A 24961-nucleotide genomic window follows, 5' to 3' on the forward strand; every position below is an offset into this window, starting at 1 on the left:
ATTCAGCAAATTTTGAATTTTTGCGAAAAAATCGTGTTTTTCCCCTCTCGGTAACCGCTCGGTTTGGGTCGGTTACCGAGCGATTTTCTCACATTTTTGATTTGGTCGGTTACCGAGCGGTTTGGGTCGGTAACCGCTCGGTTTTCTCGATTTATCGAGCGGTTTTATCGAATTTCAGCGCATTTCAACAAAAAACCTAAAAATGGGTTCAATCTTGTAAAATCAATAACTAATTCATCTGAGCTTAAAATTAAGTGAAACAAATTTTGTTGGCTTCCTTGTAACATGATATACATGATAAAAATATTTATACTCATAAAAAAGTTCAAAAGTTTCTGTGAGAAATTTTATTTTTTAAACCAAGTTAAATGCATAATTTACTCTTTACTAATCCAAAAATCTTGAAACTAATTTTTTTAGTCTTCTTACATGATCCTATATCTTTTAAAAATATATGAACTCATGAATTAGTTATTGTAACATGCATGATTGTGTAAATGTGTTGCGACTAGATTACTTCATAACTGACCCATCACACCTCAAAAATTAGTGAAACCACTTTCATTAGCTTATTTATATTATGATTTACGTAGAAAAAATAATAGTAGATATGAAAAAGTTAATTACAGTGCTGTTTCTTAACATATTCACTTTATGCTTGTGAACTTTGTAAAAATCATAGAGAATTTAATAAAACTCTAAATAAAGTGAAATCAATTTTAAAGATTCTCTTAAAATACGTTTTATACAAGAAAAATATGTGTTTGCATGTTACACTTTTCCTTAACGTGAGTTAATAGTTGAGCCGCACGCTTCAATTTTTTTCATTTTTTTCAAACTTTCTCCCTATAGAATATGATGCAAACGACATTATTTTTGAAAAGTTTTTTCACAGAAGGTCTTAGAATTGTGTCTAGTTTTTTTAAAGATTTTTTTGAATTATTTTTATTTTTTTGAATTTTTTGAATTCAAATTTTAGTTACCGTTCGGTTTTTGAAACCGGACCGGACCGGGAAGGTCGGTAACCGCGATTTTTGAGCGGTCACCGACGGTTTTTTAACCCTGCTCCTAACACCTGATTTTTTAGGCATCCAATTTATCGGGCTTAGTGCTCCGATCGCATTTTTTAAGACTAGGACTTATATATAAATGCCCCTTGGTCAACCAATGAAGGTGCGTAGGGCTTTCCTTTCTTTTGTTTAGGATTGACAAGAGATGCCTGCCTCCGGTTCAAAGCTGAGATCTATGACTTAGATTACATCTAATTTTGTAAAAAAAAAACAGGTGTTCTCGAAGCTCTAACATCTGTAGCAATGCGTTTTTTTAAGACCAGAACAGCCGTGTGAATTCCCAATACGCAAGCACTGACGAAGGCACCGCCACGTGGCGCTAGTGAGCCCCGTCGCCATCCTATATAGGACGCGGCAGGGGGCTGTGCTCTGAACCACGGCTTCCGGCTGCCGCCTCTGCACTTCAGCTTGCTTTGGTACGTCCCGTCGTCGTCCTCTCTGCTCCTCGGTTTCTCCTCTGCTTCCCTTGCCATGTCTTCGCTCGAGAGCTCCAAAAAATTTGCCTCCTCTTAGGCTGTGCGCCTCAAGGGTTCTGTGATCCATAACGGTAAAAGGATGATCTTCCAATCCCAATCCAATCTAACAAATCCAAAAGTTCTTCTTCTTCAGTCCATTTTGTTGTTCTTATCGGTTTTGCCTCATTTGGTTAATCACTGATAAATGGCCAACTTTTGCAGGTGGTGAGTGGCGTCAGGGTGAAAATGTCTTCGTTCCTCGTGCTGCTCATCGCATTCTTATCTGCAGCTGCCACCCTTCCATCAGAAGCACTCAACGTGAGAGGCAGAGGCCCCCTGCTGAAATCCAAGACGTTCCTCTCCACACCCTTCTCCCTGCGCCCCGGCTCGGTCTCAAACAAATGGAACTACGGCATCGAGTTCCCCAGAGGCCACCTCGCGCTCAAGAGCTTCAGAGGCGAGCTCGTCGACAAGCACGGCGTCCCTGTGCCTCTCCACGAGACCTACCTTCACCACTGGGTTGTGGTACCATACTACGCCGCCAAGAACGATCGCGTCGCCGATGAGCAGAAGCTCCCGAAGATGATCTTGGCAAGGAACTCCGGCGTGTGCAAGCACACGCTGGGACAGTACTACGGCCTCGGCTCCGAGATCCGGCACACCGCGACATGGGTGCCTGATCCTTATGGAATTGAGATCGGCAACCCGGAGAAGCCCCCTGAGGGGTACGAGGAGAAATGGCTGCTCAATGTGCACGCCATCGACACGAGGGGCGTGGCCGACAAGCTGGGGTGCACCGAGTGCAGGTGTGATCTGTACAACGTGACGGTCGATGAGGATGGCGGCGCCATTGAGAAGGACTACATCGGAGGCCTGCGCTGCTGCTCTGATCAGAGCCAGTGCAAGGTGAAGGAAGGGTTCAGTGGCGAGGCGAGGAAGCTGTTCTTGCAGTACACGGTCAAGTGGCTTGACTGGAGCGATGCGGTTGTGCCGGTCAAGATTTACATATTTGATGTCACTGACAGGGCTCTGCTTGAGGGGAAATCTGAACCTGCTTGCAAGGTATGCAACAAGCAGAAGTTCCATCCATCTGTGGATCGTCGGAGCTGCTTCAGATGCTGAGAACTTCCATGCTTGAAATGAGGCATTTCAATAGGTTAAACTCGAGATTTTCTTTTGTGCAGGTGGAGTATCAGGTGGAGGAATGCAGGTCAGAGAACCGGGCCAAGAACGATTGCGTCGATGTCGCGGTGGCCAAACAAGTCCTACCGCGTGGAGGCGACATCGTGTTCGGCGTCGCGCACCAGCATTCAGGGGGCATCGGTGCTTCTTTGCACGGCGAGGTAGCCGACGAACTCTAATCCCCTCCCCATTTTGCTAACGCACAGCTCAGTATTGTCATCCGAAACTTTGCGCAACCCAAGCAGCAAGCAATGACCATTGACCTGAAATAGTTGCATCGCAACATGTTCTTGCATGGCAAACGGAACCGAACTGCTGAACCTGAACTGCACACTCGATCTATCGCAGGACGGACGTCTGCTTTGCGCGTCGATGGCGACCTACGGCGACGGGCAGGAGGCCGGGAACGAGGCCGGGTACGTCGTCGGCATGTCGTCGTGCTACCCGAAGCCGGGGACGGTGAAGGTGCGCGACGGCGAGGTGCTGACCGTCGTGTCCAACTACAGCAGCGAGCGGCAGCACACGGGGGTGATGGGCCTGTTCTACATCCTCGTGGCCGAGCAGGAGCAGCAGCCGGCACTGTGCTTCAGTTTCCCTGTCTCATGTGAGCTGCTCTGAACCTCACATTCTCATGTTCTTTTCTCTCGCCTTGCAATCTGAAAAATTTCAATTTTGCGTGTCTTTCTGACCTGATCTTGTTCGTTATTTGAAATATTGCAGGGTGCCTACCGGCATGGCTGTCGAGTAACCCGTGAAGGAGCCTAGATATCAGTATGTATTTACGGCGACAGGGGCGAAGCTACAGTGGCCCATCCCGAGTACACCGGCACCAGAGAAAAATAAAATCTTAGTTTTTTGCAATTCAATTTTACCACTCGTGTACTACGTAATCCTAAACATGCGCACCATCTAAATCTATATATGTTAAAGTATATACTCGGATCTTAGAGCTCTAGCTTCGCTCCTCTAGGCCGGCAATGTTCCTAGTCTTTGAAAAAAGAAAAAGTAATATATCCTTCTTTTCAGAGTGCAGGAGTGATGTTGAAGAAGCAGAAATTGTGATGATGAGATGCTGTGGAACTTTGTTCTAGATATGTGAATGCAGGTCATTGTACCCTTCTTGGAATGTGAAATCAAGGTCACAATAATGTCACAATTGGCAATATATCAGTCATGTCTAGTGAAAGATCCCCCTAAAGGTTATACTAGAAGCAATTTTTTCCCTTTCCATTCAAGAGTAATAAGGAGAAACGACATCCAGAAATAGCATTCAAGAAAGTACAATACCCAGCAAAAGAAATGAATGACTAGCACTCATTGACATGGGGATGTAATGCCATACCTTTCCTTTTTCTATAGAGAAAATTCATTATTTGCTATAGAAGAATAAGATAATTCTTTATTTGTCACATCATGATATGAACTTTCTTATTTAACACCGTTTTTAATTTTCATTCCTTCCTCTCCACTGCCGGCCATTTAATCCATAGAAAAGACATATTTATCTTTAGAAAGAGGAAACCGTACTTATATAAAGAAACAATATTTAATATACCGTATTTTCTAGTTATAAAGTACTTGAATATTAAACTAAATTGTATTGTAAAAATAGCCACAACACTAATACACCCACTGCAGTATAGTTACCTTATTATTTTAATATCTATTTTTCTACAACAGAAAACCTAACAAATAATCACACTAAAATATTTACACCTTTTGTATTCACCATAAAAATTAATTCTAACTTTTGCTATGCCTAATCATAGTCACAATGTAACCATGCAGCTCACTTAATAGTCTGCAAACAACACGACTTCAGAAATTCATATCTCCTAATCTATTCATCTAAATTTAACGTTAAAAAATCCTATAAAAATATAAAGAAATTGTCTACAACTCTATAGTACATCTTACTCTAATATTAGACCTCTAAGGGGCTCTAAACTTCGATTAGCTGCTGTCGGCTGCGCCTGAGGCCGCCGTCCTACTCTCTAAAGACAAATGTGTTTTTTTATGAGTCAAACGAACGGTAGTGCCAATGAAAGAATAAAAATTAGAAGCAATAAAAAATAAATAAGTTTATTTCGTAGAATGATAAATAAAAAATTATCTTATCTTCTGATGATAAATAAAAAAAAATCTCTTTTCTATACTGGGTCATATCAGCAATGCAATATCCGTCTCAAGTTACGGACTACAGGCACAACAGAGTTAAGTCTCAAGAAAATGTCAAGTAGAAACTGCACCGAATTTTGAGGAACGCAAGCCGGCGAGTATTAGTAGTATATAGTCTGCCATTCCCTTGAGGTTGCATCTCTGTAAGCACATATAGCCTAAAATCATAAGTTGTTGTTTGTTCGTTTCTTTAATTTATAATTTTTCATATGCATGGGATCATATATTCAATTATTTGAAATGATACATTTTGTGCGATTTTGGATGTTTGTAGATGACTAGATTTGTGAGGTTGAACCATGGAGGTACTATGCGGAGGATAGATAATGAAGTGTCGTATTTGTGAATATGCGAGAGAAGACATTGTTTTTTAGAGAAATTCCGTCTTCGTCGAGTTTGTGTGCCCGAGTGAAAAACCAGTTGGAATGGATGGTAAAACAAGTTGATGTTGGATTTAAAGGGAGAATTGATGTGAGTTCGTCGAATGGACCACATACAAAGATGATGGCCTCAACCGGTAGCAAGGGTGAATGTGATGTTTATATTAAAATCGTGATAGACTCCGAAATAAGAGTTTTAGATTTTGTGGTCCGAAAGTTGATGAGAGATCATTCGCAGCAAAGTGAAGTTGAAGTAAATCTATCATCACAACCAAATGCAGATGACTGGCCCGTAGATTTTACAGATGATGGTGATGAACTCAATTTAGATATCGAGCCGTTGGCACATAAGGTTTCAGATGCCACAGAAGTTCCTCATGGTGACACAATGGAACTATTAATTGGTGATGATGTTGCCCTGTGGTTCGTGATGATTCAGTTATAGTTGGCATCGCAACCGACTACGTGGATGTAGATGTTTTTGGTGATAACCAGACATACAAGGATCAGAGAGCTGTACACTCGGATTACGAACGATTGGTGCCGCAATTGTCCCCTAGCATATGTCATATGTGTGTACGTATGCATGATCTAATACTGTTGCTCTTGCGAGCGACAAAAGAAATCAAACCAAAAACAACTTGACAATGGGTAGTATAAAACTACCATATCTAGATACAATAGAGTTTTTTACATTCTCGAGGTATATCTCTATTAATGGGAAGAGAATCCCTAGATGTATGGGAACTACTCGTAGATGCCTAAGATATCTCGTAAATATAGAAGTTTATCTCTAAAAATGATAATAAATGACTCTGAGAGCCGTACGACGACTCCCATATATATATAAAGCCAGGAGACACTGCAGAGACACAAGCCAATTAAAGTCCATACAAACCATTTAAAGCTACATGAGCTTTGAACCTTCAAGCATTTTGTACTTCAGATCTACATCAATCATCCTCTAGGACTGCACACAATGAGTCCTTTAAATAGTTTTAGATTTATTTAGACCAACCAGTAACCCCTTTTAAAAGACAAATATGACAGTAAAATTACTATCTTAAAAGAAATCTGAACCTATATAAACCTCTGTGTGTGCTGTGTGATTTGTCTATATAAATTATCTCATACTTCTTGTACAAAATTATAAGATCGGTGGTTTATAAATTGTCCACACAACCAGTTTGAAATCTTTAATAATTTTTAAAACTGTTCTCGGGCGTTGCAGTCAATCGCCGCGTTGACACGAACTGGTGCTGCGACATTAATTCTTGGAAGCTAGCTTATCCTTCACACGGAGTCTAGGTATTATGGAATAATCTTCACGGTAAAAAAATAATGGAGATGCTGTGGATAGCATAACCTTTTGTAACAGGATGGCGTATAGGGAATTATTTATTTTGTAATGGCAGATAAGGACTCGGAAAAAAATGCAATGGCAACTAAAAAGTAACCTGTATATTTACGGCTCACGACGCGTTCCTGAATCCGATGACATTGCAGAGTCAGTATGCCACACGGTATCTGTGATTCTTGCAACACAAGGCAATGACATGTACACCAATAACAATACTACATATGACCTTTTACTTCCAAAATAATATTTCATAGCTCTTGACCCTGCAAGTAACCAACACATGGAAGTCATACAACTGTTTTGGAACAAATTCGTCAAAGTTCATCCCGTTAAGGCTTCAATTTTCCACTGTAATGCGCAATAGCACATAGATGCTGATGGCCACAAGATCACGATACAAGAGTAAAAAAACAAGGTAGGAACAAGCAATGCATAGATGTGCCCGGCACTGACAATAGCTTTCATTTACAAAACTGTCAAGTTACCAAAATTACATCACTATAGCACTAAATCTTACAAAATTCAAATGAGGCAGGTTAGGGGGAGCTCTCAGGGCAGCCTTTCTTATATTTGACAGCAGGTAGAGCCGCTCACAGAGGAGTTTCCCATGTCAAGAAACACAAACGACGGGCTTCTAACTATCAAACTTGAGATCAACTTGACACCTAATGATTTAGCACAGGTTGTGTTGGATTGATGATGTAGCATTGCAGAAGCAACTAAGATTCAGACGGCTCGCATTTCACTGGCGTCTTGATGGGGACTACTTCCATGGATGCAGGCCTGGCGTTTTGATCGCCGCTGAGGCTACTGGCGACAACCAGATCGCTGACAACATCGAAGTTCAGTCTTCCGCTAACTTTCTTACCACTGTACAAATTGCAAGTAATCTGCACATCAGTATTCTGTTCTCGTTGATACTGAATGAGAAAACCTTTTGCTGACTTGTTTGTAAGTTTACCTGTTTAGTCGGTTATTGATAGCCTTCAGGTCCTTAGAAGGGCTCTGAAATGCATAAGTGCTCTCACCAACACATGCATAGTAGCTCTTGGAGCTTGGGGAAAGCAAAGTATCCATCTGGAATGTTCAATTATAAAGTTGTCAGTGTTGATAGAGGATTACCATAGTAGTTCAGTCAGGTGATCAGAAACCGGACACAAAATAACTACATGATATTTTTCTATGTATACCTTCGATGACCGTAGCGGTGAGACATATACGTTGTGAGTAGCAGAAACTTTCTTTGGAGACATATCAGGAAGGTTTGGAAACCGAGCTAGCCGAGGAGATTCTGGAAATTGACCTATCGGTATGAAACAAGCACTTCAGCAAAGCTTTTATGGATTTAGCACTAGAGCAATGTTTACTTAAGTTCTGTATATGAATGCATACCATCGACAGAACTTTTTTCCTCATCTTTCTTGTTTGGACTAGCACCAGGTCCTACCTCCACCAACAAAGGCTTGACAGCAGGAATAAACACTTCATTGTAGAAAGTGATAATATCAACATGTTCCGCTCCTGTTTTCTGGCATGGTAAAAGTTTTGTCAGATAGTCCTGAATAGCTGAGTTGAGCAACTAAAAGAAATCCTTAAAAACATGAAAACAAGATGGATATATGGAATTTTACCCCATTGCGGCTTCTTGGGGGCCAATGAACATAAACACTACGGAAAACCTGTGGCTTGCATTGAGGTTGTTTCCTATAGCCAAAAATAATCTCCTTGAACGAAAGTTCCAATTGAGATATCTGCAAACAATTATCAACAAAAAATCTAAAGATTGTAATGGGGAAGCATTTCTATCTGTAGATTTTGAAAGTTTGACAATTGTTACTCATACCTTAGAAACTCCATATATGCTACACAATATGATCTGGTCAATGTGCCTATTGAAAAAAAGAGCAGTTTGTTGGCTAAGGATTTGCTGGACAAGGGAATACACTCTCTCCAGGACTTGCTGAGAAAGTTGCAATCTTTCACAGAGACTTCTGATTCTAATGGCAGCGAGTTTTGCTATCTGCAGAGGATAAGAGATATAAAGTGAACAGCAAGCATTATAGCTCATCACATTATGATGCATCAAAAAGGAACACTCACCTTGCTAAAGAACACACCTATTCCCGTCTCTGCACATGTTTCGCCTCCTGCTGCAGGATTAGGTCTTGTTGGACTGCAATCAAGAATAAGAAAAGGAAAATTACCACTTAAGCATCTAGCTGACATAGGAATTCACAGAGAAATCAGGAAGGAATATTAACCTTGCAAAGGCTGATTGAAGAGGTGGTAACTTTGATTTAAGGATATCCTTGACTGGTGATCTAAATGAATTGTTGTCCACCAGCACATTTCTCCTCTCAGTGCATGCTCTTTTGGGAGATCTGACTTCATCTTTATCTAAGGGAAACATCATTAACAGGAAGGGAGTTCAATCAGTGGACTGAAATACTGCTCATTTAGTAACACTTCAGAAACATGAAGTAACAGGAATATGCTGAAGATGCCTTGGTAAAAATGCTACCTGGAGAACGTTCCATCTTTTGAAAGGGGAGAGGTGGCAGGCCCCCCAATGAGATATTATGATGTGCTGCAATGGCATCAAGTGATGGCATTGGCTCAGCCAGTAAACCTAACCGGTTTATTTCTGCAGACAGTGCTGGCCTAGCAACAATTAAGGAATTGTACATTGATGAGCCTTTCTCCCATGCCATGCTTTCAAGAAGCCGTTCCTCAAGTGAATTCAGATGACGCTTTAACTCTCTTGGAAGTGTGTCTTCATGCCTAACAAAACCCTCTATGACTTTACTCAAGTCAAAAGCTGTTATGCCAGTTTTCTCCAACACAGCTGGGAACATCATAGTGACAGTCTTGTGAGTTGCAAGAACTAACTCAGCAGAACAGGCGATCATACATCGATGAAATCGCTCATTAGACAGAAGTGATGTAAGATTATTCCCACTCAAGATTTGTGACTCTGATCTACACATCGATTCCAGAACCCTGTAATATAGCTTAAGGGCTTCCATTTTTCTTTGCTCTGTCCAGATAGCATCCATTCTATTTGTGCTTCGCACATTGGCACACATGCGTTCACCAAAAGAACTGCTTGTGAATATGGCCCCAAGTATAATGCCAGCTCTGCGTGTAATATCATCTGTTAGATCCTTATCACACGCTGAGAAGAAGCGCAATAATTCCCCAGAAGGTTTTGAAGGAAGGGGAGATATTGTACTCCGAAGCCATTTGGCAGTTGTCATGGCTGTGCTCACTGGAGTGATAGGAGCCATCTTTGAGTTGCAAAAGCTATTTCCATTTGGTGATAAACAAAAACGTGGAGGAGACATTGGACTTGGGCTTGTTATTGACTTTGCAGGTGAGGCCATAACATCATACTTTCTCTGCAATACCACGGAATACAGAAAATTTTAAAAAATATCAAAACTTTCAAGTTGTGAAGATGAATATGCTCGCTAGTTATTACCTTTGTGCCTGGTAAATTAATGGCACCTCCTGACAGACTTCCACTGCCAAGCAAGCTGTCCTCATCATTAGCAAACATGCGCTCATCTAGCTCTCCTTTTGTGTTAATTGCATTCTCATATTCCTTTTCCAGGATTAGCAGACTTGATTTCAACGAGTCTTCCTGAAGCAAATCCTTAAAAACAGTCAAGCCTTCTGCATCAAAGAAGAAATATTATGAGACTAGGCAGCATAAAAACTCATGAAACAAAAAAGATTGATTACCAAACATTAAATTTCTGTTTGCGTAGAAGATTCTTACCTGGATCAATAAAAGATAAATTATCCTGTTGACATTCTGAAGCAGCTGAGCATGGTTTCTTTTTCAGAATATCCATAATGAGATTGTTTGTCTTCTCCAGTGCTTTGCTCAACTCATCTTCTGAGGTATGATATTTTTCACACAGAGAAGCAATAAGGTTAACTCCCCTATCAGACTTCTTACCTGATTCAAATCAATAAACATAATGCATCAGTTTAAAGCCATAACTGTCATAATCAGCGGATCTTGATTATCTAACACTATCTGACAATAAAGAGTTGGTTGTCATTACCAAAGTAGGATGAATCCTTTATATTGAAGTTCCTTTGACGCACAGGAATGTGCATAATAAGTACAGCCTGCAGGCATGCAAAATAAGCAGTATTCATTACTTTTAAGTTGAATAACATTATGCATCAATTATCCTGCTGCATGAGGAGAGAAAGCACTTGCGAAATTGATTGTGCCAGATGTCCTTACCAACACAGAAACCAGTCCGTTTGTGGATGTCACAAGATCCTTGAACCTGCTGAATGTTTGGATTCTTAGAACTAAAAAGAGTAACCATCCAAAGCGATAATAATCCGAAGCCTGCTGGGTGTTTGCTCCTGAAGAATTTTCTGAAGACTTGGCATCATTTGACAAAAATAGCTCCTGGTATGCACGTTTGTAGTACCTGAACCAAACACACATTACGGTAATTTATCCAACACTAGTTCATAAGTTCCCCTTATAAAGGAAACTATCAGTAAAAAACAAATAGAAAAGCGGATAGCAGAACTAAGTTATGGTACAGCAACATGAAGCTTGAAACCAATTAGATATTGCCAACTAGCTACACTGTGGTATAATTAACACTTCCAAATAAAATATTTAAGCATGACCCTACACAAAGATTTATAAAATATCATAATATAGTTGGCCTACTTAAATGGAATCACAGTTCTTGATCAGCCATAGATACACAATGCTTCAGCAAATGGGGCTGATTTTAAAATATTCAAGTTGAACAATGAAAATTTAGCCGACAGTTTCAAGGTTGCAACGCAACTTCAAAATGGGCAAAAGAGAAGAAACTTCTGGGATCACACAGAAGTAGTCCAACCTTGGCTATCTCAACATTTGTGATATCAGGCTTTACAGGGGCATACGAACACTAAAATATGTTCAGACAATGCTTAAGTAAATTTTAGTACCCGCAAAAACTCAATACTACATTTACCATAGCAGTAAGCTGCAAGCTGATTTAAGTTAGAAACAATGCTAGTGACTATGTAACTCACAGTGCAATGTGCATTGTGCCAACTTCAGCTTAGAGATTGAAACTATGATCCAACATGGTTGAATTTAAGTTCAATAATGCTACTACTGAATCAACATTCTAGTTCAGCATGATGAAAAAACAAAAGCTAGCGCTACGACTAGCCACAAGTGAAGTAGCCATACAGACAAAAGAAGCAATAGAAGTATAATTTACCTGCTAAGCAAGCTTAAATGGACAACATTTGCTTGCAGTTCCTTCAACTGAGTAAAGCAAGGAAAGCATCAGTCAGTGATAAGATTGACACCTAAAACATGTTTGATTCTGAAATCAGTTCTAAAACAGGGGAGATTGGAGAACACTAAAATAATTGCGAAGATACCTCAAGCCTCTTCTCCCAATCTGAACCATACAGACCACTTAGAACGTGTGCAACCTTTATGCAGAACTGTGGCATCTCCTTAAAAAAATCCACAATGCTACAGGGAATCAAAAGAATCAATACATATTAGCTCAACTGAGCAAGTGATTGTTCCTCAGACAAACAAAATTGCACGTTTCTTACTTCAGCTTAGATGCCCTCAAGATCTGGCACAGTGAGACTACACCATCTTCCTTCGACCTCCCTGCTTTGCTAAGCCTTGACACACAATAAAGAACACAAGCAAACCAGAACCTCTCGATCACCTCGGGCTGCGCAGAAATAATAGGTACCGTAAAACATAAATTTTAGCTATACGTCATGGTCCCAAAATTGGATGGAAGAAGGTATTAACTAAACCGGACATGAAGAAAATGCAATCTTACCGATCCACCGCCCAAGGACGACATGCTGGTCATGAGGGCGTTCTTGGTCTCCTTAAGGAGCTGGAGTGCCTGCCTCGTCATGCTCTCGTCGAGTCCTAGCTTGCTCTGCTCACCAGTAAACAGCAGCAAAGTTCAAAGATAATATCATAAATTTGGAAGAAATATATCACAAAACAAACAGCAGGGATAAAAATGAACACCAAAATTCCTCCTAAAAAAGCACAAACATAACACAAGCTCACAGGTACAAAACAAAAATCGCTCGTGTTAAGCCAAATGAAATAGCAGGGCCCAAATTGTAAGTGTAGGCAACAAAACAAACCTTCAAACACCAGTCTTTTATACGATTTGAAAGACGCAGCCGCAGCTCACAACAATTATCCCCAGCAGAACACAAAAACGTCTATTAAAAGGGGGAAATCACATATTTTCAAACATCACACCAAAACCGGAAAAAGGGATCGGAAGGGTTCCTATCTGAAAAATAAATCGGAAGAATTCAAGAGCCCAATTTTTTTGCCGAGATAACCTAAATCAATGAGACGGGAGCACAGAGCCCCAAATTTCAGCGTTCGCAAAGAAAGAACCCCAAAGACCGGACAGAAGCTCAAAAAGTTTAAGTATTTCCCCAAAATAAAAGATGGCAAACCTCAGCCGAGCACCAGATCTAGCACAAAATCGATTCCAAACCAAATAAAATCTGCACAAATCGTCAACCCCCCATAATTTCTTCACTGGGAAACCCACACTAAGAAGCTTGAACACATCACCAGGGGAGGAAAAAAATAGCAGGGCCTGCACAGAAAAATAAATTTCCGCACCCAACCAAAGCCCCTACCCAACCCCGCAGGCACAAACGCCGCACCAGATGATGGCCCGTACCTTGCATAGATCAGCGAATCTCTCCTCCATGGAGGCGCCGCCGCCGCCGGAGCCCCCATCCGTGAACCCCGACCCCGAGCTCGACGGCTTCGCGATTCCCTCCATGCCCCCTCCGAAAGATGCCAAATCCACCCCCGAGACCCCCTACCGCGGCCAGACTCCCCGGCGGAGGGAGGCGAGGAGGAGCCCGCTAGGGTTGCTGCGTCGCGCGGCGGAGGTGGACAAGGGACGCGAAACGGCGGCGGACGGCTGGGATGCGCGCCAAAAGAATTTCGGTTCCGCGCGGCGCGCTCGGACTTTTAGTATCTGGCGGGAGTGGCGGGGTAGCCTGACCGGCGAAGGAGAGCCCCTCGTCTCGCTGCAGAGTGGGTCCGGGTGCGCGCGCGAGGGGAAGGCGGTGACACGTGGCGCGGCGGGGTCGGCTGGTTTTGGCGGGAGGGGTGTGGAGATGGCGGGAGATTTGGGTGGGAAGGGATGGGACGTGGGGAGGGTCAGAGCTTGGGGGCCCACATGCAAGTTGGGTGGGTGGCAGGGTGGGCGTGTCGGGATGCGCAGCCACGTGCGCCAGGGGCAGATGCGTCCGAGCGAAAAGGTTTCCGTGACGGATGGCGCCTGAAACGGAGAGCTTGCACGGCAAGAGTCGCCACAAAGATGCCAATTGCAGTCGTACTCTTTCTGCTCTTGGCTGACTGGCTGATCAACACCAACGAACGCACGTCATTTCGGCGTAGCCTTCCTATTCAGCACGTCATTTCAGTATGTATTGAGAGTCTGTTTTAAAGCTTTTAGAGTAGCTTTTTAAGATAAAATTTTGTTAAATAGTAGTTTTTAGTTTTTATTTATTAAATAAAATTTGTGAGAATGATTCTTTAAAATAAATTACAAGCTAAGAAATTGAAAAAAACAACTTCCACTTATTCATTTCACACGTAGAAACAACTCCTCTATATAGTTTATTATAGAGAATTATTTTCCTTCATAGAATTATTTTCCTAAAGAATTACTCCGCAAAGTATTTAAATCAGTAAAAACTCTACCAAACAGACACTAACACATATTCCGAGTCTAGAATTCAAACTTGATTAGACATATTTCACCATACGGACCTTAAACAAGTCTTAAAAATGCGGGCAGAAGGCAAAGCATCGAAAATTCCAAGATGCCGACCGGAGCACGTAGGCAGTAATGCTTCGTGTTAACACGAGTGTAATGCTTCGTTTAAGCACGTAGGCCGTCAAGCATCGTAGATTAGTTAGGGTCGTACATTTTCCGAGTATCTCCGGCCACAGCCACACGACGTGCAGAGATCAGGCTGACAATACCAAGGACGTGCAGTACAGCAAGACGACGAACCACCTCGGATTCCGCTTTGGGTTCTCTGACTCACCCTGAAAAATGTTTCGAATCCTTCCTTTCGTCTTGCTTCTTGCCTGTCTACATCAGTACCTCAGGACAGAAAAAAAATTGCGTTTTTTTCTTTTTCTTTTTGTGGGAAACGATTGCATGTCACCGCTTAGTTGTACCATATCATCCATGCCATGCATTTGACCGCTATGTGATACACTAATACAGGTTTAACGACCCGCCAGATGGATTTACAAGATTAGGGACTGAAGAACGATTCGAGTTTACAAGACATCTTAACCGAAACTTTGAAGCAAAAGTTCAGAAGCATTACCACTTGCAGGAGAGAATACCAGACTTTGATATCATCAGAAGAACAGAGGATGACAGCGAAACATATAACAAGCTTCGCATATCATCTTTACGCTTCGATCAGCTCAAAACAATCAGAAACGCAGTTTGTCAGCCACCCCATCTCACACCGGCATCTGACGACCAAAAATTTTCTCCATTTCTCCAGCCACCGGTGCGTTAAACTCATGCGTGCCGCATGGGCGCGGGCTTGTGTTACGCTGATGGATCTTTGGGTTCCGTGGGGCTAGGGTGCTCCAAGTAGAGCTGCATCTTCAAAGGGTCACAGCTCAGAGACTTGATGGGGGTTATCTGCGGAGGCTGCATCCATAGCTTGGTGTCTGTAGGGATCCACAGCTGAGCTTCTCTGTCACCATCGCCATCGGCAGGAAGGGATCGGAAGTAGGCAGTGATCTCCCAGCTGCCATCTACCAGAATTCACAAGATAACCAACCATGTTACTTGAGTGCTCTTTTACTAACCATGTTGGCCTTTATAGCAAACCCAGAGACAGTTAAAAACTTAAAATAACATGATGAAACTGAGAACCTGGTGGAAGGGCTTTAGTAACAGGTTCAGCAACAGTCAGTTTGATCAAGAAAGCTCGCAGAGCAAATTCCAGGTTGGCCTCCTCTAACTTGGAACCATATGATTGGTTCACTGCAAGCTTGAAGACAAACTTCTCGATTGGTGCATGCTCTTTGTCATAGAAGATGACTACAACCCTCTCAATCAATCCCTGGATTGTAAAAAAGAAATTATGGATATTGTTGGCTGTAAAGGTAGAGCCGAAATAGTACTTTATTACGACACTAAGGGATTATCAACACTGAGCTTCAAATAAGAAAAGCATGGAACAATCAGCTTAAGAAAGGGTACGGAATAAGTAATAATCCTAAGACAAGCCATTTTAGTTCAAAACGAATTGTGAGCTATCAGCTATCCACTATGAAAACACTCTGCCACTACACTCCTACACAATGGCGGAGGTTAGTTGAGGCCAAAGTGGGACATGCCCCCTCCTCTCAAATTGAAACTACACAGTAAAATGTTTCTTGTTGTTACTTTTACACTGATAAAGTAATAAGTTAACTATTGACTATTAGGATTTGAAGCACAATTCATTAGATTAGCCACCTCTTAGTTTTTGTTCAAGCTCCGCTACTGCTCTCGCTACGAGCTATTTAAAACACTGGTACACTTAATTGCAGCAGGACGAACAATCAGTTAAAAAAGAGGACAGAACACACCTTCTGTATGAAAGGGAGAAGGGCATAAGTCGCAGAGTGAATGTAGCTAGCAAGCTCAGGATGCAACGCTTTCTGGACCACTACATTCATGTACCTTCTCCTTTCAAATGCACCTACACATGCATTTATTTAGTCTAACAAAACCTTTGCAGATGCAAAGTTGCCAAACCAGCTTAAACGCAAAGGGAGACGAATTCTTACGAGGAGGATAGAAGCCTTTGAGGAAGACAATGCAGCTGACAGCTACCTCTAGAAATTCCACAATCACTTGTCCTATTTGACCTATTTAAGTGAACTCAAGATTTAGCAGAGAGGAGAATAAGTAACTTTTAAATCAGCTGCCCCAGCTTTAGGAAGAACAGACAATAACTAATCATAAGCAACCTTGAGGAGTTTGATTCTTCCGATCCATGGCTCCGTTCAGGTGAATTCTTCAATATGGGAACCTGTCAAAAAAATTCTGTTGATCAGAGACTCCTGCTTGTTAATATTCGAATGATTAGCACAGTCCTACAAGCCAGTGGGCAAATGATAAACTGCCAAGCCATCAGATGGTTGTAACGCTGACAAGCAAGAGTACAAGAGCACAAGAAAAGGAAAAGGAAAGCAATGCAATGGACAGCTAGACGCCTGACACAGCAGCATAGTTTGGATTTTGGGGTTTAATCGCAGTGAATTGCAATCCTACAGTAATTCTTGCAATGTCTAGTTTCATGAGCGATATGACCTGCATTCATACACAGTGATGGGTGAAACCATTGACCATGTTGCAAGGATTCAGAAATCTAATATAAGACTAAGAGTGAGGAACAACTACCAAGAAGAGCTTACTATAACTAACTGCCATGGCTCCCTCAGGAGTATAAACCTCTAATTCTCACTTTTCAATAAGACACATAAGGAGATTTAAGTTGGTCATAGTAAACTTTAAAACAGAAAACAAAGTGAATAAAATAGTTGACACTTTTGGATATTGCGGCGAATAAATAATTAGGGTATTAGTGAACACTGCAAATTCATTTGCATGCTAGCTCTTTTAGACCTAGGCTACCGCTCTATTTTTCCTTTTGCTATATGCTTAGAGAATTGATCCCTACTTTTGTTTTCCCCCCTATGCTGGGAACACATCCCGATTTCTCCGGCATTGTCAGGGACTCGAGCGCCGCCCATCAAGCGCACTAGTTGCTAAACAGCTTGAAAAAGGTAACTTTCTACCTCCCGGAGAAACACAAAAAAATGTAGGCATTCTTTCGATTCCATCGATTCATAAATTGAAGATTTACAAAATCACAGCATGGTACATTAAATCTGTGTATTTAGTTCCCACAAAAGTATCTTAGCTTTCACACAAGTAAGGACTCTGCTACTAACAGCTCATTGATCCCCAAAAGAATGTTGTATATAGCTTCTGTCTCAAAGTGTGATTCATCTCCTGCAAAGAACTCATGCACACATCCATCCACTTCAATGAAAGAGCAACCTGGTTGCTTACTCATCCTACTACCATCCATAGATGTCCGCACCTTATTCACATCAATCCACCTTGATGTGGTAGCATAGACATTAGAAAGTAAAACATGCCCTCCACATATTTTTGGCTCCAATTCTTGGATCCTTTCTGCTACATACTCTGCAAGTCCCACCTCTCCACAAGCTCTGCAAGCAAACAACAATGACCGCCATACTACCACATCAGGAGCAATAGGCATCTCCTGAATAAATTGTTCTGCCTCTGCCAATAGCTTTGCACGGCCCAATAGATCAACCATGCATCCATAGTGTTCAATCCTCGGTGCAAGATTGTAGATCATCGACATACGATGAAAGTGATGGTACCCTTGTTCGACTAACCCTCCATGGCTGCAAGAAGTAAGGACACCCAAGAAAGTGACCTCATTCGGCATTACCTTACCCTCTCCTTCCATCTGAGAAAACAAATCTAGCGCTTCACCACAGAAGCCATTAACAGCAAAGCCCATTATCATTGCCGTCCAAGAAAACACATCTCGCTTGGTCAATCCACAGAATATCTCATACGCCATTTTGATATCCCCGCACTTTGAGTACATGTCAATCAGCGAATTTTTCACAGCAAGCTCTGTCCCTAAACCATTAACATCACAGTAAGCATGAACATAACGTCCCAAATCAAGTGCTCCCATTTGGGCGCATGAAGATACAACAGTAGCAATTGTCGCGTCATCAGCCTTTATTCCTGCAATTTGCATGTCCCTAAAAAGTTTAACAGCCTCTTTAAACTTACCCAACTGTGTGTATCCAGAAATCATTGAGGTCCAGCAAACCACGTTTCTCTCATGCATTCCATCAAACACCTTGCGGGCATCTTCAACTAGTCCACACTTTGCATACATACTAATCAGAGAGGATCCCATATAACAATTAATTCCAACCCCATACACCACAACTAGAGCATGACATAGCCTCCCGGATTTCATTGAGGCCGTCCTGGCGCAAGCAACGAGAGCATTCAGCAATGTGACATCATCCAGCATAACCTGCTCCTTGGCCATTTGGCCAAAAGCCTGCAAAGCCTTATTAGGCATCCCACCTCGTACATATCCAGCAATTATTGTATTCCAAGAAACTGCATCACAAGCTCCTTGGGGAGCCGAATCAAGAACTAGCCTTGCAGCATCTGGATAGCTACACGATGTGTACATGTTGATAAGAGAATTAAGGACGAAGGTATCAGAAACCAAGCCGAGTTTCACAGAAAGGGAATGAAGCTGGACACCAACAGCAACAGATGGTAGGCGGGCAGTGGCTGAGAGAGCAATGTTAAGGGAGTAGTTATCGAGGTTCACGTATCCAGGGCGACGGAGCAGGGAGAGGAAGGAGAGGGAGAGAGATGGGACAGGCCCCAAGGAGAGGGATCGGAGGACAGAGTGGACAAGGGGTAGCTTGAGAAAAAGACCCGAAACGATCACACGAGATAGGAGGAGGGGAATATGGCAGTGGGAGAGGCGTGGGATTGATACTGAAAGGATACATTTGTTTTCAGGGCAAGAGCTTCTGGCAATGTAGAAGGGTTTTGCTTTCCCATCAAATATTTGTGAAGTTAAAGTCATCACGATTCAATGGAGTTGACAAGCGAGAAATGAGACAGAGTGGAGCTGTCACTGGAGACAAGCCATTGGACAATACGGGAAATTGTCGTCCGACACTGAAACCTACATTGCAAACGAACCTGATATGAGAAATCATGTCTTCTTTAGTGTCACATTATTGGCTATGTATCTATGTGTCAGGGTAGCGCACTTCAGGCTGAATGCACAAGAATTCTGCAACTTCAAAACTCAGTAATAATTATCCACAGCAATAGTTTGTGTTGGTTTAGTAGTCACAAAGCTCATGGTGTAACCAGAAATTTGAGAAACCCATAGCAGATTTGAATGTTAAACTATTCAGGGACGATGGATACTATGTTGACAATAACAAATCACTGAAAACAAGCTCAAGTTTGCAAGTTTTATCATGATGCAGTCACACATACATAGAATACAACATAAAAAATTCAAAGAGACCACAGACTCTTGCTCTTGGGTTGAAAAATGCAAGCCATCCATCCAACAGTCACACACATGCAAACATAGCAAAAAAAAGTATGAATTTGCATTTGGCTCACGTAAATGTAATGCATTTCACTAAATGGGTCTCTGGGATCTAGAAAGCTATTCCAATAGCCGTATTTAACACTAAATCAACCATGCGTTTCAACAGCCATGCCGCAGGTCTAGAACAGGCCAATATCGATTCCATTCTTCTTGTGAAATACCAAGTTCCTCAAATCATCATAAATTGACAAAATCAAAACGCAGGGTCTAGGGCTCACTAGCTTAACAGGCAAAAACTAAAATCGCTTTCTGCATTTCATCAACCTTCAATAGCTATCTGCGTTGAGATTGAATTGACGTATCCAGGCAAACCTGTTTGCTGCTGTAGACAGCCGACGTCGCCGCGTGCCTTGCACGCTCGCTGGCCGGGTACGCGCCCGCCCCGCCGTCGCGCCCTGAGCACGCTGGAGCGGCAGCGCACGCAGCAACGGCCTGAACCCCCCTAGCCTCGCTAGTAGGTCTGAGCACACGGCCAGACGCCCCGCACAGCCGTCCGCTCGCCTGCGCCGCCGCCTGGTGGTCTCGACTCCGCCGGACTCTCACGGTCTCTCTCTCCACTCAGAAAGCAATTGCCAAGGATGGCTTGGGTATTACGTGTGGTGGGCCGTCCCGTTGTGGCCCATTGGGCTTATGTGCTTAGCCTCTAACCCACAAAACTAGCCCATCTTGACATACACGATCCAAATGTTGTTTATTTATATATTATTTATATCCAAAAATTGCAAATACGACAAGAACATATCGCTCGTTCAATAGACAATATGTCCACGTGACATGGCACAGTCATGACATCATCGTTGGTGGGATCTTCTGGACAGGGCGATAGTGCGTAGGGCGACGACGCGAGCGATAGCGATAAGACTGCTGAGCTCCACGCCCAGTGAGCAAGTTTCGACGCGGTCTCAAGTAGATCTGGGCGATAGCGTGCGACAAGCTGAGCAACTCTAGGCACAGTCTCGAGCAGATCCAAGGCGATGGCGCTGTCTGCCGAAGAAGACACCCCAGCGGCGACACGATGCGGGCACATGCACAGAGGAAGCCGAGCAGAGGCGACAACAACGGCGGTCCCAAGAAGCTATGAGAGCGGCGACCGATGAATTTTGGCACACGGACAGAGGATCAGGTGGCGACTGGACCTATCACCTATTGAATGGGTGACATGTTCTCATTACTTGTCCAACAGGTGACATATTTTTGTCGTCTATCTAACATCTAACGGGTAACAGGAGTATAGATCTGTTATTTTTCAAAATAGATGCACATATTTGCAATTTCGGAAATAAAAAATATATTAATAAAAAATCCGATCCAAATAGCCTAATACCTCTCTCTCGTTGGACGGCAATATCAGCTAAGAGGTGTTGTCTAAAAAAAAAATCAGCTCAGAGGTGAAAAAGTATGAGCATGCCACGGATAAAATTTATGGAGATAAATAAGCCAAAAGAAAGTCAAGAGCGAAATCGACAATTTTTTGGCAACATCTTAGCTAGTTTTGCATTCATCTATCACTAAATTGTGATGCCTCTACTAGTACGTGACCTTTTCCTTTTGGAGGGACTAATATTCGTACTTATGTATAAAACTGATTTTAAAAGAAAAAGATGTCATAGATAATCATCTAGTAAATACCTACATAGTGGCATTTTGCCCAACATCTTCAGTTGTACTTGAATGTTTCCTAAGGAGAAAAGAATTGCACATTCAGAATCCATCCTCCAAAATGAAAATACCACAAATCCATTCCAAAGTCAGGATCTCTTTAACTGTGTTAGTGACATCCGTACATATCACATGCTTCGGTTGTGCTGCTTGATTTGCGATGTGCATCGCACGAAGTTCTCGGCGTTAAGAACTCATCCCCTATTTAGTTGCAACATTCATCCCTACAGATTTAAAAAGCAACACCATTTTCCAGAAATTTTAAGTACGATTGCTAGACCGATTGAAGAGCACCTTGCAGTACATACAGGACTCGTCCAAATGGCAGGGCCTGCTGATGATATAAGAGCAATTAGAAATTTAATCGACAAACCTCAAAACACATCACATTCTTTGCATCCTTTGCGGTCAATAGCAGAGAAAAATCTTTGGTAATAGAAGGAGATGTTCTCTCCTTCTGCCTCAGAGTCCTCCACTTGGACATAGAGGAAATTAACAGAAACCCCAAATCAGGTGAGTCATCTTCAGAAATTGAAGAGGTGTTTAGATTCTTACATATCTTTTTCCTAGTTGCATCAACAGCTGGGTCGTTTACTTTAGGAGCTTGGACTTTGGACAACACCAAGGAACACCACCATATCTTGTCGAGCGCAATTAGTGGACATGGAATTAGTGCCAGCGTCTCAGTGATCTGAAATGTGATGTTGAATGCTTCACCATTTCTTTCCAGTAACCTGTAAATCATGAAAGCTTATGTGTTATGTACCACATAGTATAGAGAGTGCAAGATGATAGTTTGTGTATAACGTTTAACAACTAGTAAATTTTTTTTACATGGATGCTGACAAAAAAAAAAAACACTGCATGGTAGCATAAAAGGCGGACCCCCCCCCCCCCCCCAAAAAAAAATAAAATAAAATAAATAAATAAATAAAATTCGTTAGATAGTATCTTGAAAGTAAGTACAGAAGATTTGGATAAGATAGCTTTCGGGTAGCTGCTGTATGAGGCATCCAAAAAGGTTGTAACCTGTTATTGCTTTTGGAGATTCTGCCAAAGCTTCAGGCTGGTTGCTGTCACACAGTTGGCCTTGACCCAGGCAAGGTGCAAGAGCCAACAGAATACAAGATGAAGCAAATGGCACACACAAAAGGTCATGAACCGAGCCTTATTTGACATTCTTCCGCACACTTGCCTACTGAACGTGTCCAACAATAGCCACATGGCTTCAAGAATATATGATACGATATCATGAGAATTCTTTCTCATCAGATCTTGCAGTTCTGCTTTCAAAATTGAAAGATCAGCCTCCCAGTGTGGAATTTCTCTGCAGAGTTACTTATGATTATTGACTATCAAATGCAATGAGCCAATGTAGGCACTAGGCAGCAAATAAGGCGAAAAATTTCCCGGTGACGACAAGATTGTGGACCACTCATGCAGGCTAAGATAGCTATGACCCCATAAGCCAAGAAATGAGTGTAATTAAAATTTGATATCCAGATGCTTGTTTCTATATGTTGAAAGAAGAATTTGGACAGCATATTAGTTTTTTGTTATGCAGCAGCCTGAAGGGGCTAGGGAGTCCAATATGGAGATGTGGAGTCTCGACCCACCAGTCTTGATTTTCATGTTTTTTCCACATTCAGAAATGATCGATGTTGATGGCACGAATGATCCAACTAAGAACAATATCATTGAGCATGAAAAACGGGCATTTTTTTATTCTTCATTCAACCTCTATGATTGGGGTGTAACCATGATCCTTGAGTTCCCAATTCAGTAGCTCCAAGACCACCTCTAACACACTGTCATGAAGCTCACCAGTGATAAACTCTTTATGACTTCCTTCATCATCAACTTGGCTCCACCCAGGCGGCTTCCTAATCCCTTGTCTCCTCATGAGGGCTCGAACCTTTTGGACTCCGTCCCATTTCCTCTCATTTGCATATATGTTTGATAGCAAGACATATTCCCCATGTTATCTGGTTCCAACTTGAATAGGTGCTTTGCTGCCACCTCCGCAATCTCTGCATTTGAGTAAGTCATGCGTGCGCTTAACAGAGCTCCCCAAATGCCAGCGTGTATTTGCATTTCCGTTGGCATCTTATGCGTGATCGTTTGGTAAGCCTCATCTATGCATCCTGCACGACCAAGCAAGTCCACCATGCACAAGTAGTGTTCCACAGTTGGAATAATGTGGTACTCATCCTTCATCATCTGGAAGTATCGACACCCCTCATGCAACAGACCTGTATGACTGCAAGCTGCAAGGATTGACATAAAACAAATGCGATCAGGGTCTATGCCCTTGTCACACAGCTCATTAAAAACTGCAATTGCGTAATTCCCACGACCATGCATGCCGAATGAAGAAACTATAGCACTATAACAGATCAGATCTCTTTGATTCCACCTGCAGAACAAGGCATGAGCCCTTTCTATATCACCACATTTTGAGTGCATGTCAATGAGAGCAGCCTCAGTATGGTTGTTCAAAAACCTCGTGATGTGATGATCCACATAATCTTGTATCCAGCTAGCTTGAGTCAGCATCCCACATTGCGCGCAAGCAGCAGCCACAGTGAATATTGTAGTGTGGCGTGGCTCCAACTTCGGTCTTGCTCTACTCTCCGGCATAACCTTGAAGAGATCCACTGCCTTTGCAGCCATACCAGCGCCAGCATACATGCCAATCATCACATCCCATGTTTGTGACACCATCTCGCCGGGCCCACCTGTCAACGCCCTCTCCTTCGCCGTGCCACATCATGTTGAATCCGTTTCGAGCTCGTGCGCCGCCGCCCCGAACCCGAATCCAAACCGATCTCCAACCGAATCCGTCCTCTTCGCGCTTATCCATCCCCGCCGCTATATATGTGCGTGTTTCCCCCTCGGTTTCTCATCTGTTCTGCTGCCCTAGCCGCCGCCCAGCGCCATTGCTGCACACCCCCGAGCTCCTGCCACCACCGCTCTGGTGCCGCGCTCCGCCCTCGCCGACCGGTTCGCCAACACCACAGGCTTGAGAGAAAGGTCATCAGCTCCTCCCTGCCGCCTTTCGGCCACCGGAGCGCCTCCGCGTCATCAACCCAAGCGCCTTCGTCGCCTTCACCGCCGTCGACCACCTTCCCATGCTCCGCCCCGAAGGTATGCACCAAAACGGGTTCGCCTTCGACGACGAGGTTTTCGTCGTTTTCTGGCAAAGTCCGAGGCGGCACTGCCGTGTTCCCGAAAGTCCTTGATGTTGACTAGAGGGGGCGAATAGTCGTTTCTGAAAATTAAAAATCAGCAGTGGATTAAATAGGGTCCGGAGACTCCGGACAGTTCCGGATTGACTCGGATTATCTAGACTATACAGAACCTTCG

At 42.8% G+C, this 24961-nt stretch overlaps 4 protein-coding genes and 1 long non-coding RNA gene across 11 annotated transcripts; 1 reads left to right on the top strand and 4 right to left on the bottom strand.

Annotated features, from left to right (window-relative positions):
- Positions 1–1384: 1384 nt before the first annotated feature.
- Positions 1385–3739, top strand: LOC133895892 (uncharacterized). Of its 2 annotated transcripts, none has more exons than XM_062336415.1 (5): positions 1385–1486; positions 1748–2587; positions 2710–2868; positions 3056–3311; positions 3428–3739. In XM_062336415.1, the coding sequence occupies exons 2-5, from the start codon at positions 1772–1774 to the stop codon at positions 3460–3462; spliced, it is 1266 nt and encodes a 421-aa protein (XP_062192399.1). In that variant the 5' UTR covers positions 1385–1486; positions 1748–1771; the 3' UTR covers positions 3463–3739. The 2 variants fall into 2 exon arrangements, with proteins under 2 accessions (XP_062192399.1, XP_062192400.1); XM_062336416.1 differs by having other exon boundaries at positions 1486–1617.
- A 3367-nt stretch (positions 3740–7106) lies between these two features.
- Positions 7107–13646, bottom strand: LOC133895703 (retinoblastoma-related protein 3). 2 transcript variants are annotated; one of them, XM_062336190.1, is made up of 18 exons: positions 13357–13646; positions 12475–12579; positions 12233–12360; positions 12050–12146; positions 11884–11930; positions 10887–11082; positions 10699–10765; positions 10407–10589; positions 10107–10297; positions 9147–10023; positions 8887–9022; positions 8726–8798; positions 8469–8645; positions 8257–8376; positions 8018–8153; positions 7816–7928; positions 7587–7702; positions 7107–7495 (listed from the first exon to the last, which is right to left on the bottom strand). In XM_062336190.1, exons 1-18 carry the CDS (start codon positions 13459–13461, stop codon positions 7345–7347), a joined length of 3018 nt encoding a protein of 1005 aa, XP_062192174.1. In that variant the 5' UTR covers positions 13462–13646; the 3' UTR covers positions 7107–7344. The 2 variants fall into 2 exon arrangements, with proteins under 2 accessions (XP_062192174.1, XP_062192173.1); XM_062336189.1 differs by having other exon boundaries at positions 10107–10300.
- Positions 13647–14497: 851 nt separating this feature from the next.
- Positions 14498–20514, bottom strand: LOC133895840 (DNA polymerase zeta processivity subunit-like). Of its 5 annotated transcripts, none has more exons than XM_062336362.1 (6): positions 17673–17741; positions 16686–16747; positions 16503–16583; positions 16302–16414; positions 15601–15790; positions 14498–15479 (listed from the first exon to the last, which is right to left on the bottom strand). In XM_062336362.1, the coding sequence occupies exons 2-6, from the start codon at positions 16711–16713 to the stop codon at positions 15268–15270; spliced, it is 624 nt and encodes a 207-aa protein (XP_062192346.1). In that variant the 5' UTR covers positions 16714–16747; positions 17673–17741; the 3' UTR covers positions 14498–15267. The 5 variants fall into 5 exon arrangements, with proteins under 5 accessions (XP_062192346.1, XP_062192347.1, XP_062192345.1 ...); XM_062336363.1 differs by lacking the exon at positions 17673–17741 and adding an exon at positions 17399–17647; XM_062336361.1 differs by lacking the exon at positions 17673–17741 and adding an exon at positions 20249–20509 and having other exon boundaries at positions 14499–15479.
- A 1008-nt stretch (positions 20515–21522) lies between these two features.
- LOC133895841 (uncharacterized) lies at positions 21523–22068 on the bottom strand. Its single transcript, XR_009905662.1, has 2 exons — positions 21969–22068; positions 21523–21819 (listed from the first exon to the last, which is right to left on the bottom strand). It is a non-coding gene; the product is annotated as an uncharacterized LOC133895841 (long non-coding RNA).
- A 1426-nt stretch (positions 22069–23494) lies between these two features.
- LOC133895209 (pentatricopeptide repeat-containing protein At2g20540-like) lies at positions 23495–24319 on the bottom strand. The gene has a single exon (XM_062335369.1). It carries the CDS (start codon positions 24317–24319, stop codon positions 23495–23497), a length of 825 nt encoding a protein of 274 aa, XP_062191353.1.
- Positions 24320–24961: the final 642 nt, after the last annotated feature.

This window comes from Phragmites australis, chromosome 16 (assembly GCF_958298935.1).
Source record: "Phragmites australis chromosome 16, lpPhrAust1.1, whole genome shotgun sequence".
Taxonomy (NCBI): Eukaryota; Viridiplantae; Streptophyta; class Magnoliopsida; order Poales; family Poaceae; genus Phragmites; species Phragmites australis.